General features: G+C 38.6%; 1 protein-coding gene across 4 annotated transcripts in view; it reads right to left on the reverse strand.

The window, feature by feature from the left end:
• Positions 1–22212, reverse strand: part of MPHOSPH8 (M-phase phosphoprotein 8) — a 49466-nt gene that overhangs the window by 14975 nt on the left and 12279 nt on the right. For all 4 annotated transcript variants that reach the window (XM_054701313.1, XM_054701312.1, XM_037527379.2 and 1 more), the window contains exons 2-5: positions 18105–18263; positions 6963–7811; positions 5898–5997; positions 4215–4472 (exon numbers count right to left, since the gene is read on the reverse strand). In XM_054701313.1, the coding sequence (XP_054557288.1) occupies positions 4215–4472; positions 5898–5997; positions 6963–7811; positions 18105–18263 (1366 nt within the window). The remainder of the gene's footprint in view (positions 1–4214; positions 4473–5897; positions 5998–6962; positions 7812–18104; positions 18264–22212) is intronic.

Raw genomic sequence — 22212 nt, forward strand, 5'->3', positions numbered from 1 at the left:
AAAGATCATTCCAGACTGAGCCCAAGATTTTCCTGCAAACACTCTGTTGTGTACCTCTGACAGACCCCCCACAGCACCCTGGGCTCCTTACTACCCATCCTATGGACAGTCAGTGTTAGTGGGATTTTCACTGGGTAACAAATTCTTTGTCTCTAAACCAACTCCTCTGAAGCCACCTGAGTGGTGGGAGAGGGAAGAATGCATCATTACAAACAGGTGGAGGGGGAAGTCCAGGCCCCCTAAATGATCTTCAGTGATAGTGCAGGGGTAGGGGTTTAAGTCTTTGCTGTACAAAGCTAGAGTGTTTTTTTTTTAAAAAAAATCTATATCTATAGGGCCTCCCCGGTGGCGCAGCGGTTGAGCGCTGAGTTGTGAAGCTGCCCACAGCCTCTGCAGTGCCGGTTCGATCCCCGGCTGCTCCCCGGCCATCGGAGGAGGATCCCGCATGGCGCGCAGACCTCTCCTGCAGCCCGCTGCTCCCCTCAGCAGTGTACTTCGGTCCTTCTGCCTGCTCTGCTCCCCGCTCTGGCTCTGGTGAATTCTCTCACCCTCCTGTGCTTCTGACTGTACCCGGTGCTTGTATGTATGTATGTATAAATAAATAAATAAAGATAGAATTTCAAAATACTTTAAAAAAAAATAAAAATAAAATGTTACATTATAAAAAAAAAAAATCTATATCTATATAGACACACACACCCAAAATCAACAATTGTATACCTTAGACTTATACAATGTATCATGTCAATTGTATCTCACTAAAATTGGAAAAGAGTAATTTTCTACATGGAAGAATACATTTTTTTTCTCTATTAGTTGCAATATCTCTAAAGTTTTTGGAATTCTCTCTTACATCCTTGAACAGGCCATTTGCCAGATAATACTCTTTACTGCCAAATCCTTATTCCTAGAAAATAATGCACTTCCTTCTTTGAAAATTTCAAAAGTTCCAAAAACCTACAAAACCAGCCATGTCTTTACTTGTGTTAACAAGTGAGGAACTATAGAAATTATCTTTTTACTAACCTATTTTTACTGAGGTAATATTGGGGTGCCCCCATCAAGTGTCACCTCCCACCAACTCACCCATATTTACTACCACAGACCACTGTGATTCCTTCTTTCTTTGTCCTTTTCCCTCTAGCCCCATGTCTATTCCAAGAAATTATCCATGTTTTGTTAAGTTCAGCAGATAAAGCTTGTCTTTATTTATTAATTTAGTTTCTCTATATCAGAGGGGTGGGGCAGACAGGAGGAATCTAACATTGTATGTTGAGCTGGACTTGGGGTTAGCATCTTAAATCTCCCTCACTCCAGCCGGGGTGCATTTTAGCATGCTAATGAGACCTTGGTCACTCTAGGTCAGAGTCTCCACCATCTGCACATATGAGTCCTTCTGCCAGCTCCCCCGGCCTCCCAGATATTGTGAAACAATCATGTCAGAATATGTCTAAGTTTGGTGCCTTTGCTCAGGTTGATGGGACAGGTTGTTTAATCACGTTAGGTAGTGTGGCCTACCAGCTTGTGATTTGGCCCACCTGTTTAACAGAATGTTGGGCAACTCCACCCTGCCAGCTCAAAATTTAATTCACCTACACTATCTCAATTATCTATAAATGCCATGAGAATTTAAGTTGAGTTTGATTAGAATAGTGACACTACAGGCCAATTTGAAGAAAATGACAGATTTTTAAATTGCTTGCTATTAATAAAATGGCATATATAAATCTTAATGTTTCAAGCAATTTTTATAATTTTCTCCACATAGGCATTATAATATTCTTTTTTTTTTTTAAAGATTTATTTATTCATGCATACAAGAACTGGGGTACAGGCCAGAGGTGTGCGGGAGCAGTGAGAGGATTCACCAGAGTCAGAGTGGGGAGCAGAACAGGCAGATCCACTGAAATACACTGCTGAGCGTAGCAGTGGGCAAGTCAAGAGAGGTCGGCTGCACCATGTGGGTAGCTCCCTGGCTGGGGATCGAACTTGTGCTGCAATGGCTGTGGACAGCTTCATAGGTTGTGTCTTAACCCCTTGCGCCACCAGGGAGGCCCCAATATTCTTTTGTTTTTTAAAGATTTTTTTTTTTTAATTTATTTATGCATATAAGAACTGGGGTGTAGGCTAGAGGTGTGAGGAGTGAGAGGATTCACCGGAGACAAAATGGGGAGCAGAGCAGGTGGATCTACTGAAATACACTGCTGAGGGGAGCAGTGGGTGAGACAGGAGAGGTCTGCTGCTCCCTGGCCGGGGATCAAACTCAAACTGCAGTGGCTGGTGGCGGTAGCTTGACAGCGCTTGATAATGCTGAGACTTTAACCCCTGTGTCACCAGGCAGACCCATAATATTCTTTTATGAACAGTATTCTTAGCAATACTTTAAATGTACTGCTACTGAAAATTATCTTTTAAAATTATATCAACTGTGTAGAAATGTATATTGCATAGAAATACAAATACACAGAAAGGTAGTAAAGTCATATACCCAGTCACCTTACTACCCTAATATTACTAAATTAGAAATATTACCCGATAATGGACAGTTTTCCCAAAGGCTGTCTTTCATTTTTTCAGTGTCTTACAGTGTAGCTAAACCTTAGTATAGTATGGAATATAAAGGTAACAATAAAATATATCCTTGTATTGTTTGATTTAAAAGAAATGCTTCCCAAGTTTTAACATTTCAAAAGTTATTTGAAAAGGTTTCATTTTCTTCATTGACTGAAAAAGCTCTTTTATTCAGTTTGCTAAGTTTTTTGGTTTGTTTTTTTTTTTAATCAGGAATACTACTGAATCAATTTCTCTTTATTTATTGAATTCTTAAGGGACACTCAATTTGGTAACAGGTTATTTTTTTAAAAACCCAGCTATCAACTTACTCAATTTCCTAATGTTTTGCTTGGAAGTTTACCTGTTCATGAGTGAAGTTGGCTTATCATTTTCTTTTCACATAGTTTTCTTTTGATTTTGATATTAAAGGTATAAAGAGCTCACAGAATGCGTTAGTATTCTTTGTCTCTATTTAAGAAGACTTTTTATAAGTGTGGTAAACCTGTGCATATAAAACCATGAATGCCTGGTATTAATTCTATAAAGCTGTTTAACATTACTATTTCACATTCTTTAATAGCCATAAGACTATTAAAATCTATGTATTTTTTTCTTTGGTAAGTTTTGTTAAATGCTATTTTTTCATTTCATTCAGTTTTCAAACACATCCCAAGAAATTGTTTATAGAATGTTTCTATCTTTTTAATGTGGGCATGTATTATGTCTCTGCTTTCACTGGAAATGTTATCCCTTTAAGTCTTCATTCTTTTCCCTTAACCAATGTATCAGCAGCTTGTCAAATTTTATCAGACTTTTCAGTGAACAAACTACTGGCTTTACTGATACTCCTGGCTGTATCTGTTTTTTACTGGTTGGTAACCCAACAGCAGTTATACTCTTTGGACAATGTACTTCCAGCCCCATGCCTACTATTCCAAGAAATATCCCAGTGTTTTATAAGTTCAGCAATGTATCAAAAAATACATTTGATCTAGTACGCATAGGCTTTTTGGAATAACAGGGCCATCCAGACTACTTAGCCTGCCATATATTCTAAAATAATCAATTCCTTTTAATGGATTCTCAAGATCTGCAAATCACACAAAACTTTATCAGATTAATCTCTTTATTCTGACCTATCTAACCTCTTTTGTCCTTGTTATAAACAGATATTGTTTATTACTACTGCTCACAGACATTGCACTCTATATTCCAACATGATCCTATGCTCCTTCTCAGCTAATTCCAATATCCTCAAGACAGCATTTATGAAATATCTTTAGTGTCATTTACTACAAGATTAGAAAAGGTCAAATAAGTACCTATTTAATAATTAATCTTCTGAAAGAAATTAATAAAATATACAAAGAGGCTACTTAACAAGAGTAGTTAAGGGAGAGAACAAATATCTTTGTAACTTCTAAATGTGCTGAGCATATTCTAAGGACTCAAAATATTTGCTTGAATGATTTAGAAATTACAGTATGACTTAAGTTTTTAATACAAAGTCATTTATTCAGGAGATTCAAATAAAATCCTCTACTTCTTTATTTTCTTATCAGAATTACAATGAAAGAGAAGAATTACAATGAAAGAGAAGAATAAAAGCAATTTTCCACTACCCTCAAATAATTTTGCAAACTGATTACAAACATACTCACCAGAATTTTCATCCACTTGGCATACACTGTCTAGAACCTCTTGATCCCCTTCTGCAGCTATATATGCCCAGGTATCAGTTTCTTCTCTTATATTTTTCCTTTCTTTAAGTGACTGCTTGTTTTCCTTCGTTTTTTGATCTTCTGTCACCTTACAGTCTAGAGGTGTTTCTTCTCTTTTCCGATTAGTCTCAGGAAAATCAGTTTTTTCTTCTGGAGTTAATTTAAATAAATCGAACGCATTTCTAATTTCTTTCAATGCTAGTGAAAAAATAAAGTCAATGGTCAATATGAAGCACAAATTTCTATTGTAATCAAAAGAAAATATGGCCCACTTTTGACCAAAATTTGTCTTGGTTATTAAGAAGGGTCACATTTACTATCAAAACCACATTTACTGGGCCTCTCTGGTGGCGCAGCGGTTGAGCGCTGGGTTGCGAAGCTGCCCACAGCCTCTGCAGCGCCTGTTCAATACCAGGCCGCCAGGCGAGGGTCCCACATGGCGCAAAGACCTCTCCTGCTGCGCCCGCTGCTCCCCTCAGCAGTGTATTTCATCAGTCTGCCTGTTCTGTTCCCTGCTCTGGCTCTGGTGAATTCTCTCACCCTCCCGCGCTTCTAACTGTACCCAGTGCTTGTATAAATAAATCTTAAAACAAAAAACAAAAAAAACCACATTTACTATCAAAGCTGTTTAAACTAATTCTCCTATTGGCTACTCCACATTTACACGGAAAGGGTGTCCAAAGTTAAAGATTAATCCAACATTCTGAACTACTCCCAGCTGTGACCTACGGAAGTGATGAACCACACAATAATCCAGTCATGACACCCACAACAGTACCCGAAGCTGTCCATATACTTAAAGTGGTCTGTGGTGGTGAGTGGCAGAATGGAAATTGACCAGCACACTAACTGTGTACTTTGTAAAGCTGTATCCAATGTCTGTAAAAAAAAATCCCTGGCATTTAAATAAAGACAGAAGTGGAAATATTGAAAAGCATTATTAGATCTGACATAGTAACTTCAAAAAAGTGTAGAACTTGGGCCTCCCCGGTAGCACAGCGGTTAAGCGCTGGGTTGCGAAGCTGCCCGCGGCCTCTGCGGCGCCGGTTCGATCCCCGGCTGCTCCCTGGCCACCGGAGGAGGGTCCCACATGGTGCGCAGACCTCTCCTGCCGCCCGCTGCTCCCCTCAGCAGTGTACTTCGGTCCTTCTGCCTGCTCTGCTCCCCGCTCTGGCTCTGGTGAATTCTCTCACCCTCCCGTGCTTCTGACTGTACCCAGTGCATGTATAAACAAACAAATAAACAAGAAATAAAATACATGCCTCTTAAAAAAAAAGAGTAGAACAGAAAAAAATTATGAAGAACTCTATGATAAAATCTGGAAACATAGCTTATACGTTTTATTAGCAGGGGACAGTAAAAACCAAATTCCCAGTGAATATCTTTATAAGTGGAATAGATTGCTTAGAACTATACATTCATAGTAAAAATGTACATGAAACTGACATGAAGAACACTAGGAGGAAGAAAACAGATACAGAAACCGGTACAGTCTTTAGTCACTTTATGTATGATCCATCAAAATAACAACTGTTCCTTCCTTGATTCCATAATCACAGTAAATTAAATTCTTTCTGCAAAGATGGCAATGTTTAATGGTAAAATGTTAGTATTCACACTCACTCTTTAATCCCTTTTGTTCTTTACGGCCTTTTTCTTCCTTGTTGAAATCAAGCCTTTTCTGGTATTTTTCTTTGGGTTCATGTTTTTTGGTCTCTTTCTCCTGAAAAGAGACATATATAAGATCCAAAACAAAAACAAATAACATGCTGATAGAGAACATCTGAAAACTGGAAAGTAGTTTCCTAATATCTAACTGCCTCTGTGTACACTAACTAGTACAATCTCTTTTCATATAAACTGCTTCCTTAAATAAGACTATCCTCTCAATTAAGATAATTTTAAAAATACCAATTTCAATACCCAATACCAGTTTCCTTTTAAGAATTGCAAGAATTTTTTATTAAAGAAAATTTTAAAAAATCACCTAGTCCTACTAACTAAATATGACTATAATCTCCCTCTGTAATTCTGAATAATTAATATTTCAATAAATTAACTGTTTTTAAACCTTTGACAAATATTACATATCTGAATACTTTAATAATGTGAAAGTTATATAAAAATTTGAAAAATTATTAAAATAATTTTTGTAACAAAAGGATAAACTATTAAACTTATTTCATGGTAATTAAAAGATTTACCATATTAGTACATTCTACATGCCATTATTTGGTTAAAAGTGGCATTTTCTTAAGGAAACAGGGAGAAGTATTAGGTAGGATGTAAAAAGCTGATAAGCTAGCTGGTGAAGTTGTAAGCACTACTACACAATGCAACATAACCACCTGAGTAGCTCTAAAAAACACTTCTTGATTTTCATTTACAAGTTAGCCCTCACTTTTCAATGTATCCTTACTCAACAAGAAACCAATTCTGAAGACAGAGAAAAGCTGGGAAGGTACAAAACTAGATAATTTTCACCATTTATAATACCCTATGATTAGTCACATATTAAATAACTGCTTAATGACAGAGAAACTAGTCTTAGTTTGTTTCATAATTTCTTCATTATTTGTAAAACATCTTGACCACTCACAGGAATACTGGCTTGATCTGAACAATTCTGTGGTCACTAAGAGTCTAACCACTGAACTTAATCAAAGTCTGCCTCTCCCTAGTACTCACCTCCCCAGCGGAGTCAGTGGACCCTGTGCCTCTCTCCCCCACAGCCACTCTTGAACTCCTGGGTGTTTGGGCAGATGCAGAAGGTGGCTTATCTAACTCTGCAGTACTTTTGCCTTTGTCTTGGTTCCTTTGCTTTTTATGTATATTTTTCTTATCTAAGAAAAGATTCTTGTTTTCTGGCATCTTGCTCTCTTTAAATTCCTCAGTCTTTCTCAGTTTCTTTTTTTTTCTCTTTGCTTTGACATCACTATCCTCATCAGCACTCAAGGAGCTTTCAATTTGTTTATCAACAGCAGTAGCTTGTAAGACATCTTGCCCTGCTTTTTCCCTCACACTTTTAATCTTAAGTTTCTCTTCTCCATTGTCAGAATATAAATCTTCATTGTCATCTTCTTGAAAGGGGGAGTCATTAAGTACACTTGATTCAGATTCCAACTGAGAATCCACACATTTCTCTTTTTTTGTTTTTCTGTTTTCTTTGGAATCTTCCCTCATTTTAGTCTTTAAATCTCTTATTTCCCCCCTTTTAACTTTCTTTAATTCCCTAGTTTCTTTCATTTCATCTTTTTTGGGTTTTTTGGGTTCCTTTAATTCTTCTTTGGCTTCCAGAATTCTTTTCTTTGTTCTTAAATCAAAAGCTAAATTTTCAAAGGAGCTCTCCAGTTCTGCTTTGGATTTATCTTTTAGTTTCCCAGTCTTTGCTTTTTTCTTTTTCAGATCATCTGGACTTTTCTCTTCTCTATACCTTAATTTTTTCTTTTTCTTCTTTGGGGATGCATCTTCTTTTGTCTCACTTTGCTGATCACTATCAGAATTTGCCTCAAATATGTCATTGTTTAAGGATAATCTCTAGAAAATATAAAAAAGATTTAAAAACTCATTAATACAGTCATTTTAAAAATTTTGAAAAGTAGTACTAGGGAAATTTGGCAGAAAATTTTTATCAAGCAGTTTCTCAGCTTCTTAATATTACTTACCTAAACTGAAGTTGTAAAATACTATATATCTATTTTAGCAAACAGTCTTGGAGGTGAAGATAAGCATCAATTTTGAAGAAAGCAGATAAACATTGACAGAGGGACAGAAAATGTCCGTGCTTCCATAGGTCAAAAAGTAACAATAAGTCTTATGTATGGTTGTTCATGATTTCAACTTCAAAATTTTCTAAAGCACTAAGAAGTAATTTGTACAGACCTTCTTGTTTTCCAGTAAAGTAACTATCAATCTAAACAAAGGTCTCTTTGAAGACTGTGGATCCCAGAATGTACTTAAACTTGTTTGAATTACATATGGAAGAAGCAAGACTCACAAAAATCTTGCATCCTCTGGTTTTACTTATAGGAGGAATATAGGGGAACCAAATAAGAGCTCAGAGAAAAAAAAATTAACAATTAAAAAAAAAAAAAACAGGCAACTATAAATCAGAGACATTCTGCAGGAGAGCGGGAGTGAGAGGGATCAAAACAAGGGTGGGAAGAGTGTATGGGACTATGGTGATGGTGCATGGACGACTTGGTGGTGAGAATTCTATGGGGACTACACCTGAGAAAATAAAGCAAACTTTGTACAAAAATGAACAATGATGTAAAGTATATATAAATAAATTATAATTTAAAAAAATCTTGTATCCTCAACTGAAAAATCTGAAATAGTTCCTATAATAAAGGAGGCTGCTCAGGAATCATAAAGTTAAAAATTGTCCTATCTTCTTCTTGTGGCTTCTAAAATTTCAGGAAAAGTAATTACACGTACATTTAAGTAAAATGAGACAGACCAAGAAAACAGATTGACTATCCAATAAAATAATAAAAGCCTGTCCAAAAAGACATCTAATTATAAAACTAGAAAAATCACAAAATTTGGAGGTATTAGGCAAAAAAGCCAAGGAAATGCAGATTAGTCTTGATCTCTAGAGAGTAATGTTTTATACCAGATGGCAATGAAATAACATTAAGATATTAAAAAATATGAGGTGTGGGAGCCAAGAAATTTATTAAATCCAGTCAAGCTGGATTTAAGTAAAACTTTCAAGCCAACAAATTGTCATAAAATACAAGAAATCTGGGAATTTTATTCTCATAAGACCTTCTACCATAGAGGTGATTCTACAGCCAGAGCAGAACATCAGAATGCAGGAGGGCTTGCCAAAACACAGGTGGCTAGTCCCCAAGTAGACCGCAGTAAAACAAAGCCAAAACCCCCTGAGAGAAAAATGAAGACCACAGCACACACCAGGGGCAATTGTCGTAAGAAAGACCATAGGAAAAAAACGGGAAGTGGGGCCTCGCTGGTGGTGCAGGGCTTAAAGACAGTGCTATCAAGCTATCAGCAGCCACTGCAGCACAAGATCAGCCAGGGAGCAACCCATATGGCACAGCAGACCTCTCCTGTCTTGCCTGCTGCTCTCCTCAGCAGTGTATTTCAGTAGGTCTGCCTGTTCTGCTCCCCCTCTCTCTGGTGAATCCTCTCACCCCCCACACCTCTGGCCTGTACCCCAGTTCTTATATGCATAAATAAATCTATCTTAAAAAAAAAAAAAAGAAAAACGTTAAGTGAATTCTGTTCAGTGACACTGCGGTAGCACAACACATCAGAGAGGGGGGCAGCTGCTGTGCAGAGCCCCTACAGTGGTTGACTAAGATACAGGCCAACAGCTGAAAACAGGCACTGCACTGTATAAGGTGGTGCTTGAGTTGACTCTCAAGATGGAGGATGCACAACTGGAGACCTGCAGGGGTCGGGGGTTCAGAGTGAGGATTTCTGGTTTGAGCTGGACATTATCAATACAGAACTGCTGATCCTGAATGGGGTTAGAGAAGAGGAGCGCCTATGTCTATCACAACTATACTTACTTCTGATAAAATAACTTCCAATTATGATGGGTGAAAAAAAGAGATGGACATTATATTATGACTAAGGGTCTAATACAACAGGAAGAAATAATACTCATAAATACATAGCCAAATGATGGAACATAAAGATACCTTAAGACAATAATAGAATTAGAGATTGACAATACCACAATATTAGGGAACTTTAATACAATAGGTCAACAAAACAATGAATAAATAAGGAAACAATACTTACATGAGGAGCTAAACAAAATGGAATATTTTCAAGCAAAGTTTCAATAAAACTACAAAAACTGAAATTATTCCTCTATCTTTGACAATAATGCCATAAAACCAGAAATTAACTATAAGAAAAACAATGAATATATGGAGTCTAAAAAACAAGCTGCAAAAGTGGATTCAGGGGGAAAATAATCAATACAGCTCCATTATTAAGAAAGAAAAACCCCAAATAAACAACCTATTATCACACCTAAAGCTACTTGAAAAAAGTAGAACATCAAGATGCAAAGTGAGCAGAAGGAAGGAAATAATAAAAACAAGTCTGGAAATACATGAAAGATATCAAAAAGAATATACAAAAGAATCAATGAAACTGAGTTGGATTAGTTGGAGGACTGGGGAAAGAAGATGGCAGAATGAAGACACAGGTTCACGTCCTCTTCGCTCCAGTGCAGCAGAACAAAGCCAGTAACTCCTGAAGGTAAGACAGAGGACTGCAGTGTACACTGGGACCACTACCTCTCCCACATGCTAACTACCAGTCACCAGCCAGCAACTTTGAGAGTGAGAACCAGATCCAACACCCATTACCAGTAAAAGAACCCAGATCCAACACCCATTACCAGCAAAAGAACCCAGCCTCCAGCAGGCAGCGAAGGGAACCTGCCATTCCAGCCCCCCTGCCACCAGTCAGAAGAGCTTTATCTGCCAGCTTTGTAAGCTGGGCCTCCCTTGGCTTCCAGTTACCAGCTATAAAAGTCCAGCCTTCAACTCTCAGCTTTGTGAACCAAGAGACAGGTGGGTCCTGGCCTACAGCTGTCAGCCATCAAGAGTCCAGTGACCAGGGACTCCCCGGTGGCGCAGCGGTTGAGCGCTGGGTTGCGAAGCTGCCCGCGGCCTCTGTGGCGCCGGTTCAATCCCCGGCTGCTCCCCGGCCACCAAAGGAGGGTCCCACATGGCGCGCAGACCTCTCCTGCCGCCCGCTGCTCCCCTCAGCAGTGTACTTCGGTCCTTCTGCCTGCTCTGCTCCCCGCTCGGGCTCTGGTGAATTCTCTCACCCTCCCGCGCTTCTGACTGTACCCAGTGCATGTATAAACAAAACAAACAAACAAACAAACAAATAAATAAATAAAACATGCCTCTATTAAAAAAAAAAAAAAAAGAGTCCAGTGACCAGCCACCAGCCTCATGAGCTAGAGCAGGGTTCTCCTCAATTTCCAGCTACCAGCTGAATAGGCCTGGCCTCCAGCTGAGATGACCCTACCAATCCTACCTTCCAGTCACCAGCTGTGTGAGCCTAGTTGCCAGCGAGGGAGCCAAGGACCAGGCTGGAAAAATTCCATTCACCACAACCTTTCTCTTCACAGGTGTGTAAGCCATGAGACCCAGAGTCTCCAATAAACTGAGCACCTGCAGTCTGGGTCCTACTTACTGTCCCTCCCTTTCTGTTTTTCCCATGTTTCCAAGTCAGCTTTCCAGCAAGAAGGTCACTTGTGTTTGATGATCAAGAGTTGAACTGGTGGGTGGAAGAACAGGTGCATCTGAAACATGGATTGTGGGTGCCCAGCTGTGCACCCATGAGATGTTTCTGATAATGTCCCCAATCATGCTGATGGAGGAAAGAATAGAAAACCTAAAGGAGACATCACAAGACTAAAACCTGACTCACACAAGGAAGTGGGGGCAGAAGGGGATTAATGTAACCATTAACCTAGCTATAGAAATCAAGATCCTTAGGCTCCAGTCTTTTTTTTTTCTTTTTTTCTTTTTAGATTTATTTATTTATACAAGCACTGGGTACAGTCAGAAGCGAGGGAGGGTGAGAGAATTCACCAGAGCCAGAGCGGGGAGCAGAGCAGGCAGAAGGACCGAAGTACACTGCTGAGGGGAGCAGCGGGCGGCAGGAGAGGTCTGCGCGCCATGTGGGACCCTCCTCCAGTGGCCGGGGAGCAGCCGGGGATTGAACCGCCGCCGCAGAGGCTGCAGGCAGCTTCGCAACCCAACGCTTAACCGCTGCACCACCGGGGAGGCCCAAGGCTCCAGTGTCTTATCACAAGGCATAAGGCCCAAGCAGATACCAGGTGCTGCAGGGAGTGTCCAGAGCACAGAACTGAGGGTAAAGATACAGAGATTTGGCCCTCCTGGAATCTCAGGTCCCTTTCATATTCTCACGGTTATCCAAAATCAGCAGCAAACAGGCCACTCCACAAAGGAGTGAGCCCCTCCCAAGGAGAAAAGGACTATATCAGTGCAGTTTCTGCACTGGTTCGGGGCAGCAGTCGGTCTGCCCACTGTGACTATGCTATGCAGGTGCTTCTTTTCACCAACTCTCTCCCTATGTAGGGCACCAGCCTTCCTGCCTGCCTGTGACTTGTACTATGCCGGGACTTCTCTTCACTGACCTCCCTCAGCAGATCTCCTCAAGGCTGCTCCCCTGCAACCATGCGGGCCTCTCTCAGCAAACCTGTCCTTCTCAGGGCAGCCCTTTCTGCCTGCTTGTGTCTATGCAAGTGTCTTTCATTCTTCTGTCCCCTTTTCCTAACAAACTTGCTCTTAAAATACAACTAACATCTCTCTCTCGAGAAGAAACTCACCTGGGAAATGCGCCGTGTGCCTCTGAAAGGGGAGCTCTGGTGAAACCTTTCTCAGAGTGAACCCAATGACCCAAACTCCAAAAACCCCATCAGTGCCAGAGAGACTCACATTGATTAGATTTTGGCCAGAGGTTGGAGAATGCTGAAAGGGCCCTGATCTGCCAGGCTTCCTTAGCTTGAACCTCAGCTTTGCAAAGAGACACCCTAGATCCCAGTTAACTGGATGCATGAGTTAGCTCAATCTTACTGTAATTACCTACTCAATAAAATAAAATGCTAAAGACTTATAAATGTACAACATGCAGACCTTTTTCAAACCCCAATTAAATCAAACCAACAGAAAGATGTTTTGTTTTGAAATGACTGGAAAACTGAACACAATACCAGATATTAGGAGATAATAAATCTAGAATTATTTTGTGCATGACAATAATAATGGTTATGTTTTAACAATTCCTTTTATCTACTGGAGTATTTCAGGATGAAGAGCGATGACATCTAGAATTCAAAATATTCCAGCAAGTAAAAAGGGAGTGGGGGAAGACAGAAGAATAGCAAAGTATCAATAGTTATTGAAACTACTTGAAGAAATAGCCTCACAGTGATGTTCTATCCATTTTTCTATGTTCAAATTTTCCCTAAAAGTCTGTAAAAATCATCTTCCCGAAACAGAAATCTGATCATATGACTTCCCTCACATTTTTGCTGATTTTTCTGGTGCCCAAACAGTCCAGTTCAAACCCAACTGCAAACAAATTTCTTCTTAATCTGTCACATCCTTGGTTCCCTGCAAATGGTCAGGTTCTATACTTTCCCCAAGCCTGAGGGTTTGTATACTCTTATCTTTGTACATGTCCCCTCCTTTGGATCCCCTGGATTCCTTAACTAAAGTGAATCCTCTGTAATATGACTTCTATGCTAGCTACTGCATGAAACAAATTAATTCTCTAATTCTGAAAACCCTAAATTATATAAACTCTTCCTCCAGAAGAGTTTCCAAGCTTTGTAACTTTAAAACTGAGCCTCTATACCAACCAGTTGTCGCCTCACTGCTAGAACAATCTGTACCTTCCCTATTGTATGTTTTGCCCATCATCTACCAGTGCTTCCTGCTGTTTGGTGGCTGTTACAGTTGTCACCACAACTGGGTGGCAGTCAAGGAATTGCAACAACTCTAGAAAAGTAAAGCATAAGCACAGCAAAAGAATTTTGGGGGAAAGTCTCCAATTTGAACTCAACACTGTAGAGAGTTTCTTTTACAAAAAATTTAAAAGTTCAGAGTACTTTGCTTCAATTTAAAAGCCATACTTATTAAAGGCGGTGTAAATTTTAAAAATTGGTGGGTCTCCCTGGTGGCGCAAGGTTTAAGTCTCAGCACTATGAAGCTATCAGCAGCCACTGCAGCAGGAGTTCAGTCCCCGGCCAGGGAGCTACATCCACATGGAGCAGCAGACCTCTCCTGTCTTGCCTGATGCTCCCCTCAACAATGTATTTCAGTAGATCTGCCTGTTCTGTTCCCCACTCTGTCTCTGATGAATCCTCTCATCCTCCATCCCCTGCACCTCTGGCCTCCACCCCAGCTCTTGTGTGCGTAAATAAATAAAATAAATCTTAAAAACAAAAACAAAAACAACCTGGTAATTCCATTCCTATTACATGGATTTCCAGCTATAGCCCAAAATTTACAATAGTGATTTTGAGTGCAGCTGCCTAGCTCTGTCATTACTAATAAGTGGACTTGAACTAGTTACTTAGCTTAGCTAAACACCAGTTTCTAATCTTATTCCATATAAAGTGCTAACTATTATAATCATAATAGCTAGTAAACAGGAGATGCTTCTATCATTGTTATTATTACACTGTTAACAACCACTACACACGGTCATGAGTGGATCCTAAATACTGTTTTCGCCATTTATTTATATATATATTTTTTAAGATTTATTTATTTATTTATACAAGCACTGGGTACAGTCAGAAGTGTGGGAGGGCGAGAGGATTCGCCAGAGCGGAGAGCAGGACAGACAGACTGACAAAATACACTGCTAAGGGGAGCAGCGGGTGCAGCAGGAGAGGTCTGCGCACCATGTGGGACCCTCGCCAGCAGCCAGGGATCTTACTGGCTCTGCAGAGGCTGCAGGCAGCCTCCCAGCCCAGCATTCAACCACTGCGCCACCGGGGGGGGGGGGGGGGGGGGGGGGGTCTGTTCTGGCCATTTACAAAATTTAAGTGTTTTTTAAAAATGTGACTGAAATGGAAATTCTAAGGAAAGGAGGGAGAAATATTCATATTCAGTTTTTAAAAACTTCAATAAGTAAAAATCTGTTTCTTACGAGAAAAACTCACTATATGAGAAATTTTCACTATTTCATTCTAAATTCAAAAATCTCTACTAGTATTCTAAAAAAAAAAAAAAAGACAATTATTTCTACTATAAAAGAAGACTCTAAGGGTAAAAGCAAGAAGTTGAATTAGAGTTGGTTCAATATAAAAAGAATTTATAAATGAAATATACCTGGAAAAACAAAGTGGAAAATTCTTACAAGATTCACAAATAAAGTCAACTCAATTACTTGTGAATAAGAGAATCAAGGATAAAACAATTAACAACTCTATAGAAGAAAGCCTTTTTTAAAAAGAATTATTACTTTACTGCAAGTAATAATTCTTAATTTTATTTATTTTGCCTAAAAGAACTGGGTGTACACCAAAGGTGTATAGGGTGAGAGGATTTACCAGAGACAGAATGGGGAGCAGAATAAACAGATCTACTGAAATATACTGCTAAGGCTCCTTAAGAGGAACAGTGGGCGAGACAGAAGAGGTCTGCTGCTCCCTGGTTAGCTCCCTGGCTGCGGCTGAACTCAGGCCATTGTGGTGGCAGTGCTGAGACTTAACCCGTAGGCTACCAGGGAGGCCAAGAAGAGAAACCTTAAATCAAAGTTTCATCAAACTTTTACACATTAGTTTTATAATATCCCATTCTAGCCCACTATCAAATCTTTTCCCAAACTGTTAGTATGTTTGACTTATCTGAGGTTCCCTATGTCTGTTTTCTTACTCAGCCTCAGGAAGAGCCACTAAAAAGCAATAGGTAGCTAAAATTGAAGTGGGAACAGAAGAAAAAACAGTAGTCCCAAATAATCAGACCTATGGATGATGTTGAAATGTATTATAAAATGAACTACAGATTGTTTCAACTTTAATAAGCAGAAAAATGAGACAGAGGAAATATGTCAAAAATGCAGATTAATAGATTCAATGCTATTCCAATCAAAATCTCAATGGCATTCTTCAAAGAAATAGAACAATTATTGATGAAATTCATATGGAATCACCAAAAACCCCAAATAGCCAAAGCTCTACTGAAAAAAAAAGAAGGAAATGGAGGCATCACACTCCCAGACTTCAAACTCTACTACAAAGCCATAATCATCAAAACTGCATGGTATTGGCACAAGAACAGACATACAGACCAATGGAATCGAATAGAAAATCCAGAAATAAACCCACAGATTTATGGTCAACTAATCTTTGACAAAGGAGCAAAGACTATGCATTGGAGCAAAGAAAGTTTGTTCAATAAATGGTGCTGGGAAAACTGGGTCGCTACATGCAAAAGAATGAAGCTTGACCACTACCTCACACCATACACAAAAATCAACTCAAAATGGATTAAAGAACTAGACATAAGACCTGAAACCATAAAATACATAGAAGGAAATATAGGCGAAACACTACGTGATATGCACATCAAAGACATCTTTACAGACACATCACCCAAAGCAGTGATAGTGAAGGCAAAGATCAACAGCTGGGACTACATCAAATTAAAGAGCTTCTGCACAGCAAAAGAGACAATAACAAAAACAAAGAGAAACCCCACCAACTGGGAGAACATTTTTGCACCCAACACTAATGATAAAGGACTGATCACAAAAATCTGCAAAGAGCTGATGAGACTCAGCAACAACAAAGAAAATAATCCAGTCAAAAAATGGGCAGAACAGCTAAAAAGAAACTTCTCTGAAGAGGAAATGCAAATGGCCAACAGACATATGAAAAAATGTTCAACATCACTTGTAATCAGGGAAATGCAAATCAAAACTACCATGAGATACCATCTCACACCAGTGAGAATGGCACATATTAAAAAAACTAGCAACAACAAATGTTGGCAAGGGTGTGGAGAAAAAGGAACTCTTCTGCACTGTTGGTGGGAGTGCAAACTGGTCCAGCCACTATGGAGAGCTGTGTGGAGATTTCTGGACCTACTAAACATAGAGCTTCCATATGATCCAGCAATTCCACTCCTAGGTATTTACCCAAAGGACACAGAAACATCAATTCCAAAGAGCACCTGCACCCCTATGTTTATAGCAGCACTGTTTACAATAGCTAAGCTTTGGAAACAACCCAAATGCCCAAAAATAGATGACTGGATCAAGAAGATGTGGTACATATATACCATGGAATATTACTCAGCATTCAAAAAAGATAAACACATGCAATTTGCAGCAACATGGATGGCACTGGAAGGGATCATGCTCAGCGAAATAAGCCAAAAAGAAAAAGAAAAATACCGGATGGTCTCACTCATAGCAGGAATCTAGAAAACTTAAATAAGGGACCAGGAAAATGAATATAAGGAAGTGAAAATCAAAATCAACAAAAAACTATGAACCAGAGACACTTTTGGGGGGTGGGGGGCGGGAGGGGAAGGATTGGGGTCAGAATGGGGCGTTTGCAATTGTATGGGGGAATATAAAAATAAAATTTATTATTTAAAAAAAAAAAAAAAAAAAGCAGATTAAATATAAAAGCATGCCCTGTATCTCTTAGAACTAACATTGTGAGTAGCACAAAAATATTCTTGGGGTATACAAAAGTAAGATGCTCACATCAGGGACCAACAAAAAGCTCTGTCATGACTTTTAGTCCCCTCCACTGTCATTTATTCTTTTTTTTTTTTTTAAGATTTATTTATTTATACAAGCACTGGGTACAGTCAGAAGCGCGGGAGGGTGAGAGAATTCACCAGAGCCAGAGCGGGGAGCAGAGCAGGCAGAAGGACCGAAGTACACTGCTGAGGGGAGCAGCGGGTGGCAGGAGAGGTCTGCGTGCCATGCGGGACCCTCCTCTGGTGGCCGGGGAGCAGCCGAGGATCGAACCGGTGCAGCAGAGGCTGCGGACAGCTTCACAACCCAGCGCTCAACCGCTGCACCATCGGGGAGGCCCCATTGTCATTTATTCTTAATGGAAAATATTATTAACCAAGTCTAAACTTAATAGGTTAGCTACAGAAAGAAGAGTTTGTGAAAAACAAATGAAAGCATTCTGTGAGACTCAAATACTTATACACAATTTACAATAAGAATATTGTATAATTATAATTTGCAAATTCCCTACTGTACATATTAATATTTATGAATTTATGGCAACTGTAATTTTAAAAATATGATAAAACATAATACCTGAATATCTTTCTTGACTGGCTTAGCTTTGTTTTCTGTCATTTTGTTCCTAAACTCGAGAAGAACTTCTTTGCAGTCCTCCAGATGAACCTCGGGTTCCCAGGTGTCATCGTCTGCTGAGTATCCTTTCCATCGAACTTTGTAAAGGATTTTACCATGCTATATAAATTTAAAACAGGAAAAGTACATTAATAACTTGATTGCATTTCCAAAGACATAAAAAAGCTGAAAATACATATGCAAACTTAAAAACTGCTTGTAAATGGAAATTAGTATCTTTATAATATGTTAATCTCCTTAAGCAAGTGATTTAAGATAAAAAAGCATTACTGATTTATTTTTCATGAATTTAACATTGGTCTCTTTTCTGATTACACAGGTAATTGCATAATCTTTGCAAATTAGTGAAAAACAGGAAAAAACAAGTAAAAGTCAACCAGATATCTGATAACCATCCAATCTACTGTGTTTATCAGTTACACTTACAAATATATATTTAATGTAGATTCGTAAAACCAATGGGATAATACTGTCATTTTTCTCTTGCCTTTTCACTTATATCAAGTACTTCTTGTTTTAATACTTTTCAAACCATGATTTTTAGTGACTGAAGATTATTTCATCATATAAAATACAATAAAATTTCTTTTTTTGTTAACCAAAGGTTATTTTGATAGTTTCCTAATCTGTTTTCATAAAGCCATAATATATCTGCATATCTGATTAAATTCCCAAGAGAGATCAATGAAGTCAAATAATACAGCCATTTAAAAACTGTTAAAATACACTGTCAAATGGATTCCACCAAAGATGCTCCAATTTGCACTTTCACCACAAACAAGAGCCCATCTCTCTGTATCAGCAAACTACATTGCATCTCTCTATACTGCAAACTACAGCAAGGCCTGCCTCCTATTTTTGCTCAACCCGTGAACTATGAATGGTTTTACATTTTTAAGTGGTTCAAAACAAACAAAAGAATTGCATTTATATCAAGTGCCTTACAATGTATCATGCATTGCCAAAATCCCTGCATTTATTAGCAACATAGCCCCCATGAAGCACCACTACTCTTTTTTTTTTTTTTAAGATTTATTTATTTATACAAGCACTGGCAACAGTCAGAAGCACGGGAGGGTCAGAGAATTCACCAGAGCCAGAGCTGGGAGCAGAGCAGGCAGAGTGACGAAATACACTGGTGAGGGGAGCAGCGGGTGCAGTAGGAGAGATCTGCGTGCCATGTGGGACCTTCGCTGGCAGCCGGGGATCAAACTGGCGCTGCAGAGGCTGCAGGCAGCTTCGCAGCCCAGTACTCAACCGCTGCACCACGGGAAGGCCCAACTACTCATTTTATAAATGAGGGAACAAAAGCCTCCACACAGATTAGAGAACTAATGAAAATAACACAGTCCTTCAGCTGAACTTCAAAATCAGGGCCTGGGTTCTTAAACTGCTCCCACATAATAAAAGTTACCCAACACCGTGAGGGCAGTAGGAACAAGTGGCAAAGGCAGATAGATAGAGGTAACACATCTCTAGTGAGTTTCCAAAAGGGAATACCACTATTTGAGAGAAGGGAGAATTTTTAAGAAAATGGGGCCACATTTCTACCATGACAGGAAACTCTAACTTTGAACACCAATTTTGCCCCTTAATCCCACAAAGTCTAAGATATTTACTATTGGTGATTTATAAAATATGGCCAACACTTAGCAGAGTTAATGTCAAATCATTTACATTTTTTCTTTTAAAATTATCTGTTATGGGGCCTCCCTGGTGGCATAAGGGGTTAAGCACCACACTACGAAGCTGTCCGCAGCCACTGCAGCACGAGTTTGATCCCCAGCTAGCCAGGGAACAACCCACATGGCGCAGCAGACCTCTCCTGTCTAGCCCGCTGCTCCCCTCAGCACTGTATTTCAGTCAGTCTGCCTGTTCTGTTCCCTACTTTGTCTCTGGTGAATCCTCTCATCCCCCGCATCTCTGGCCTATACCCCAGCTCTTGTACGCATAAATAATCTTTAAAAAAGTATCTGTTATGTGCCCTCTTTTACCACTGTGATTCAATATTATACTCTAAGTTCTAGCCAGAAGAATGAAATAAGATGTAAAAGCCACCAAAGTTGGAAAGGAAGAAATAAAACTATATTCACAGATGCCATGACTCTCCATATAGAAAATCTTAAAAGAATCTATAAGAAATACCTAGAGCTAATAATGTTAGCAAAGTTGCAAGGTACAAAAATCAGCTTTCTTTTGTACATCAGTGTTTTTATATACCTGGAATACACAATCCCAAAAGGTACAGAAACATTCAAAAGAATAAAATACTTAATACTTAAGAACAAATTTAACCCAGGAGGCAAAAGATTTGTAGACTAAAGAGCATAAAACATTGTGGGAAGAAATTAAAGACACAAACTACTAGAAAGACATTCTGTTCTTAAATAGGAAAACAACATTTTTAAGATGTCAATACTATCCAAAAAGATCTACAAACTTGACAAAAGCCCTATCAAACTTCCAACAGCCCTATTTGCAAAAATAGAAAAAGTAATTCTCCAATTCATATGAAACTGTGAGAGGTCCCAAAGAGCCAAAGCAATCTTGAAAAAGAACAAAATCAGAGGGTTAAACTGTCCTGATTTCAAAACTTACTACAAAGCTACAGTTATCAAATCAGTATAGTACCACCAAGATAAGGGTGATGCTAAGAGTACAAAAATATCCATACATCTATGTACACTCAATAAGGAAACAAATCACACCTGGAGGAGTGGATGTCAACATGCAAAAGAATGAAGGTAGACTCTACCTCACATCACACACAAAAATTAACTCAAAATGGGTAAGAAATCTAAGTTAAAGAACTAAAGACTTAAAATTCTTTGAAGTAAATCTGCAGGATGTCAAATTTGGCAGTGGGTTATTAGATATATCAAAATCACAAACAAACAATAGATATGAATGGGACTTCATGAAAATTAAAAACATCTGTGCATCAACAGTGAAAAAGAAACCCATATAATTGGAGAAAATATTTACAAATCACATCTAAAAAGGGTTTAGCATCTAGAATATATAAACAACTCCTACTAGAAGACAAGTCACCTTAAAAACAGGTAAAGGACTTGAAGACATATTTCCAAAATTATACAAATGGCCAAAAAGTACATGAAAAGATATTCAACATCATTAGTCTTTAGGAAAATGCAAGTCAAAACCATAATGAGACACTGCTTCATACCGACTAGATGGATGCAGTTAAAAAAAAAAAAAAAAAAAAAAACAGAAAATAACAAATGTTGATGAGGACACGGAAGGAATTAGAGCTTTTTATATGTGGTGGGGATGCAAAGTGGTACCACTACAATGGAAAACAGTTTGGCAATTCCCTAAAAAGTTAATTTTATTCCTAGATATGTATATAGTCCAAAGAATTGAAAAGAACTCAGTAGTTATGCTAGATATCATGTTCAGCAGGGCATTATTTAGAATAGCCACAAAGTGAAGCAACCAAGTGTCCATAATGGGAAGAATGGATAAACCAAATGAGCTATTTTTTACACAAAGGAGTATCATTCAGGCATAAAAAGAAATGAAATTCTGACACACTCTACAACACAGGTAAATCCTGAAAACATGCTAGGTGAAAATAAGCCAAATACAAAAGTATAAATATTTTATCATTTTACCTCTAATATGAGGTACCTAGAACAGAACAGCCAAATTCACAGTGTAGATTAGAGGGTATTAGGAATTATGAGGAACTGGAAATGGGGTTACCACTTAATGATTACATAGTCTCTGGGGTGGTGAAAGGGTTTTAGACATAGTAAAGATGGTTGCACATCATAAATGTAATTAATGCCAGCGAACTATACACTTATAAATGGTTAAAATGACATAAAACTACAATATCTATGATGGGCATAGTGTGGTAGCACATTATCCTTAGAGGTGTGAACCTCAAAAAATCTTTATTTTATTGTGTTTGTAAGTGTAACAAATAAAACAATAAATGGAAACCACAATAAACACTTCTTTATTCTTTTTGTCCATTTTTGCACATTTACACGAAATTTTCTTTTCAGTACTTTATAGCTAC

The sequence above is a fragment of the Talpa occidentalis genome, unplaced genomic scaffold, assembly GCF_014898055.3.
Source record: "Talpa occidentalis isolate TD23 unplaced genomic scaffold, MPIMG_talOcc4v2.1 talOcc4.5, whole genome shotgun sequence".
NCBI lineage: Eukaryota > Metazoa > Chordata > Mammalia > Eulipotyphla > Talpidae > Talpa > Talpa occidentalis.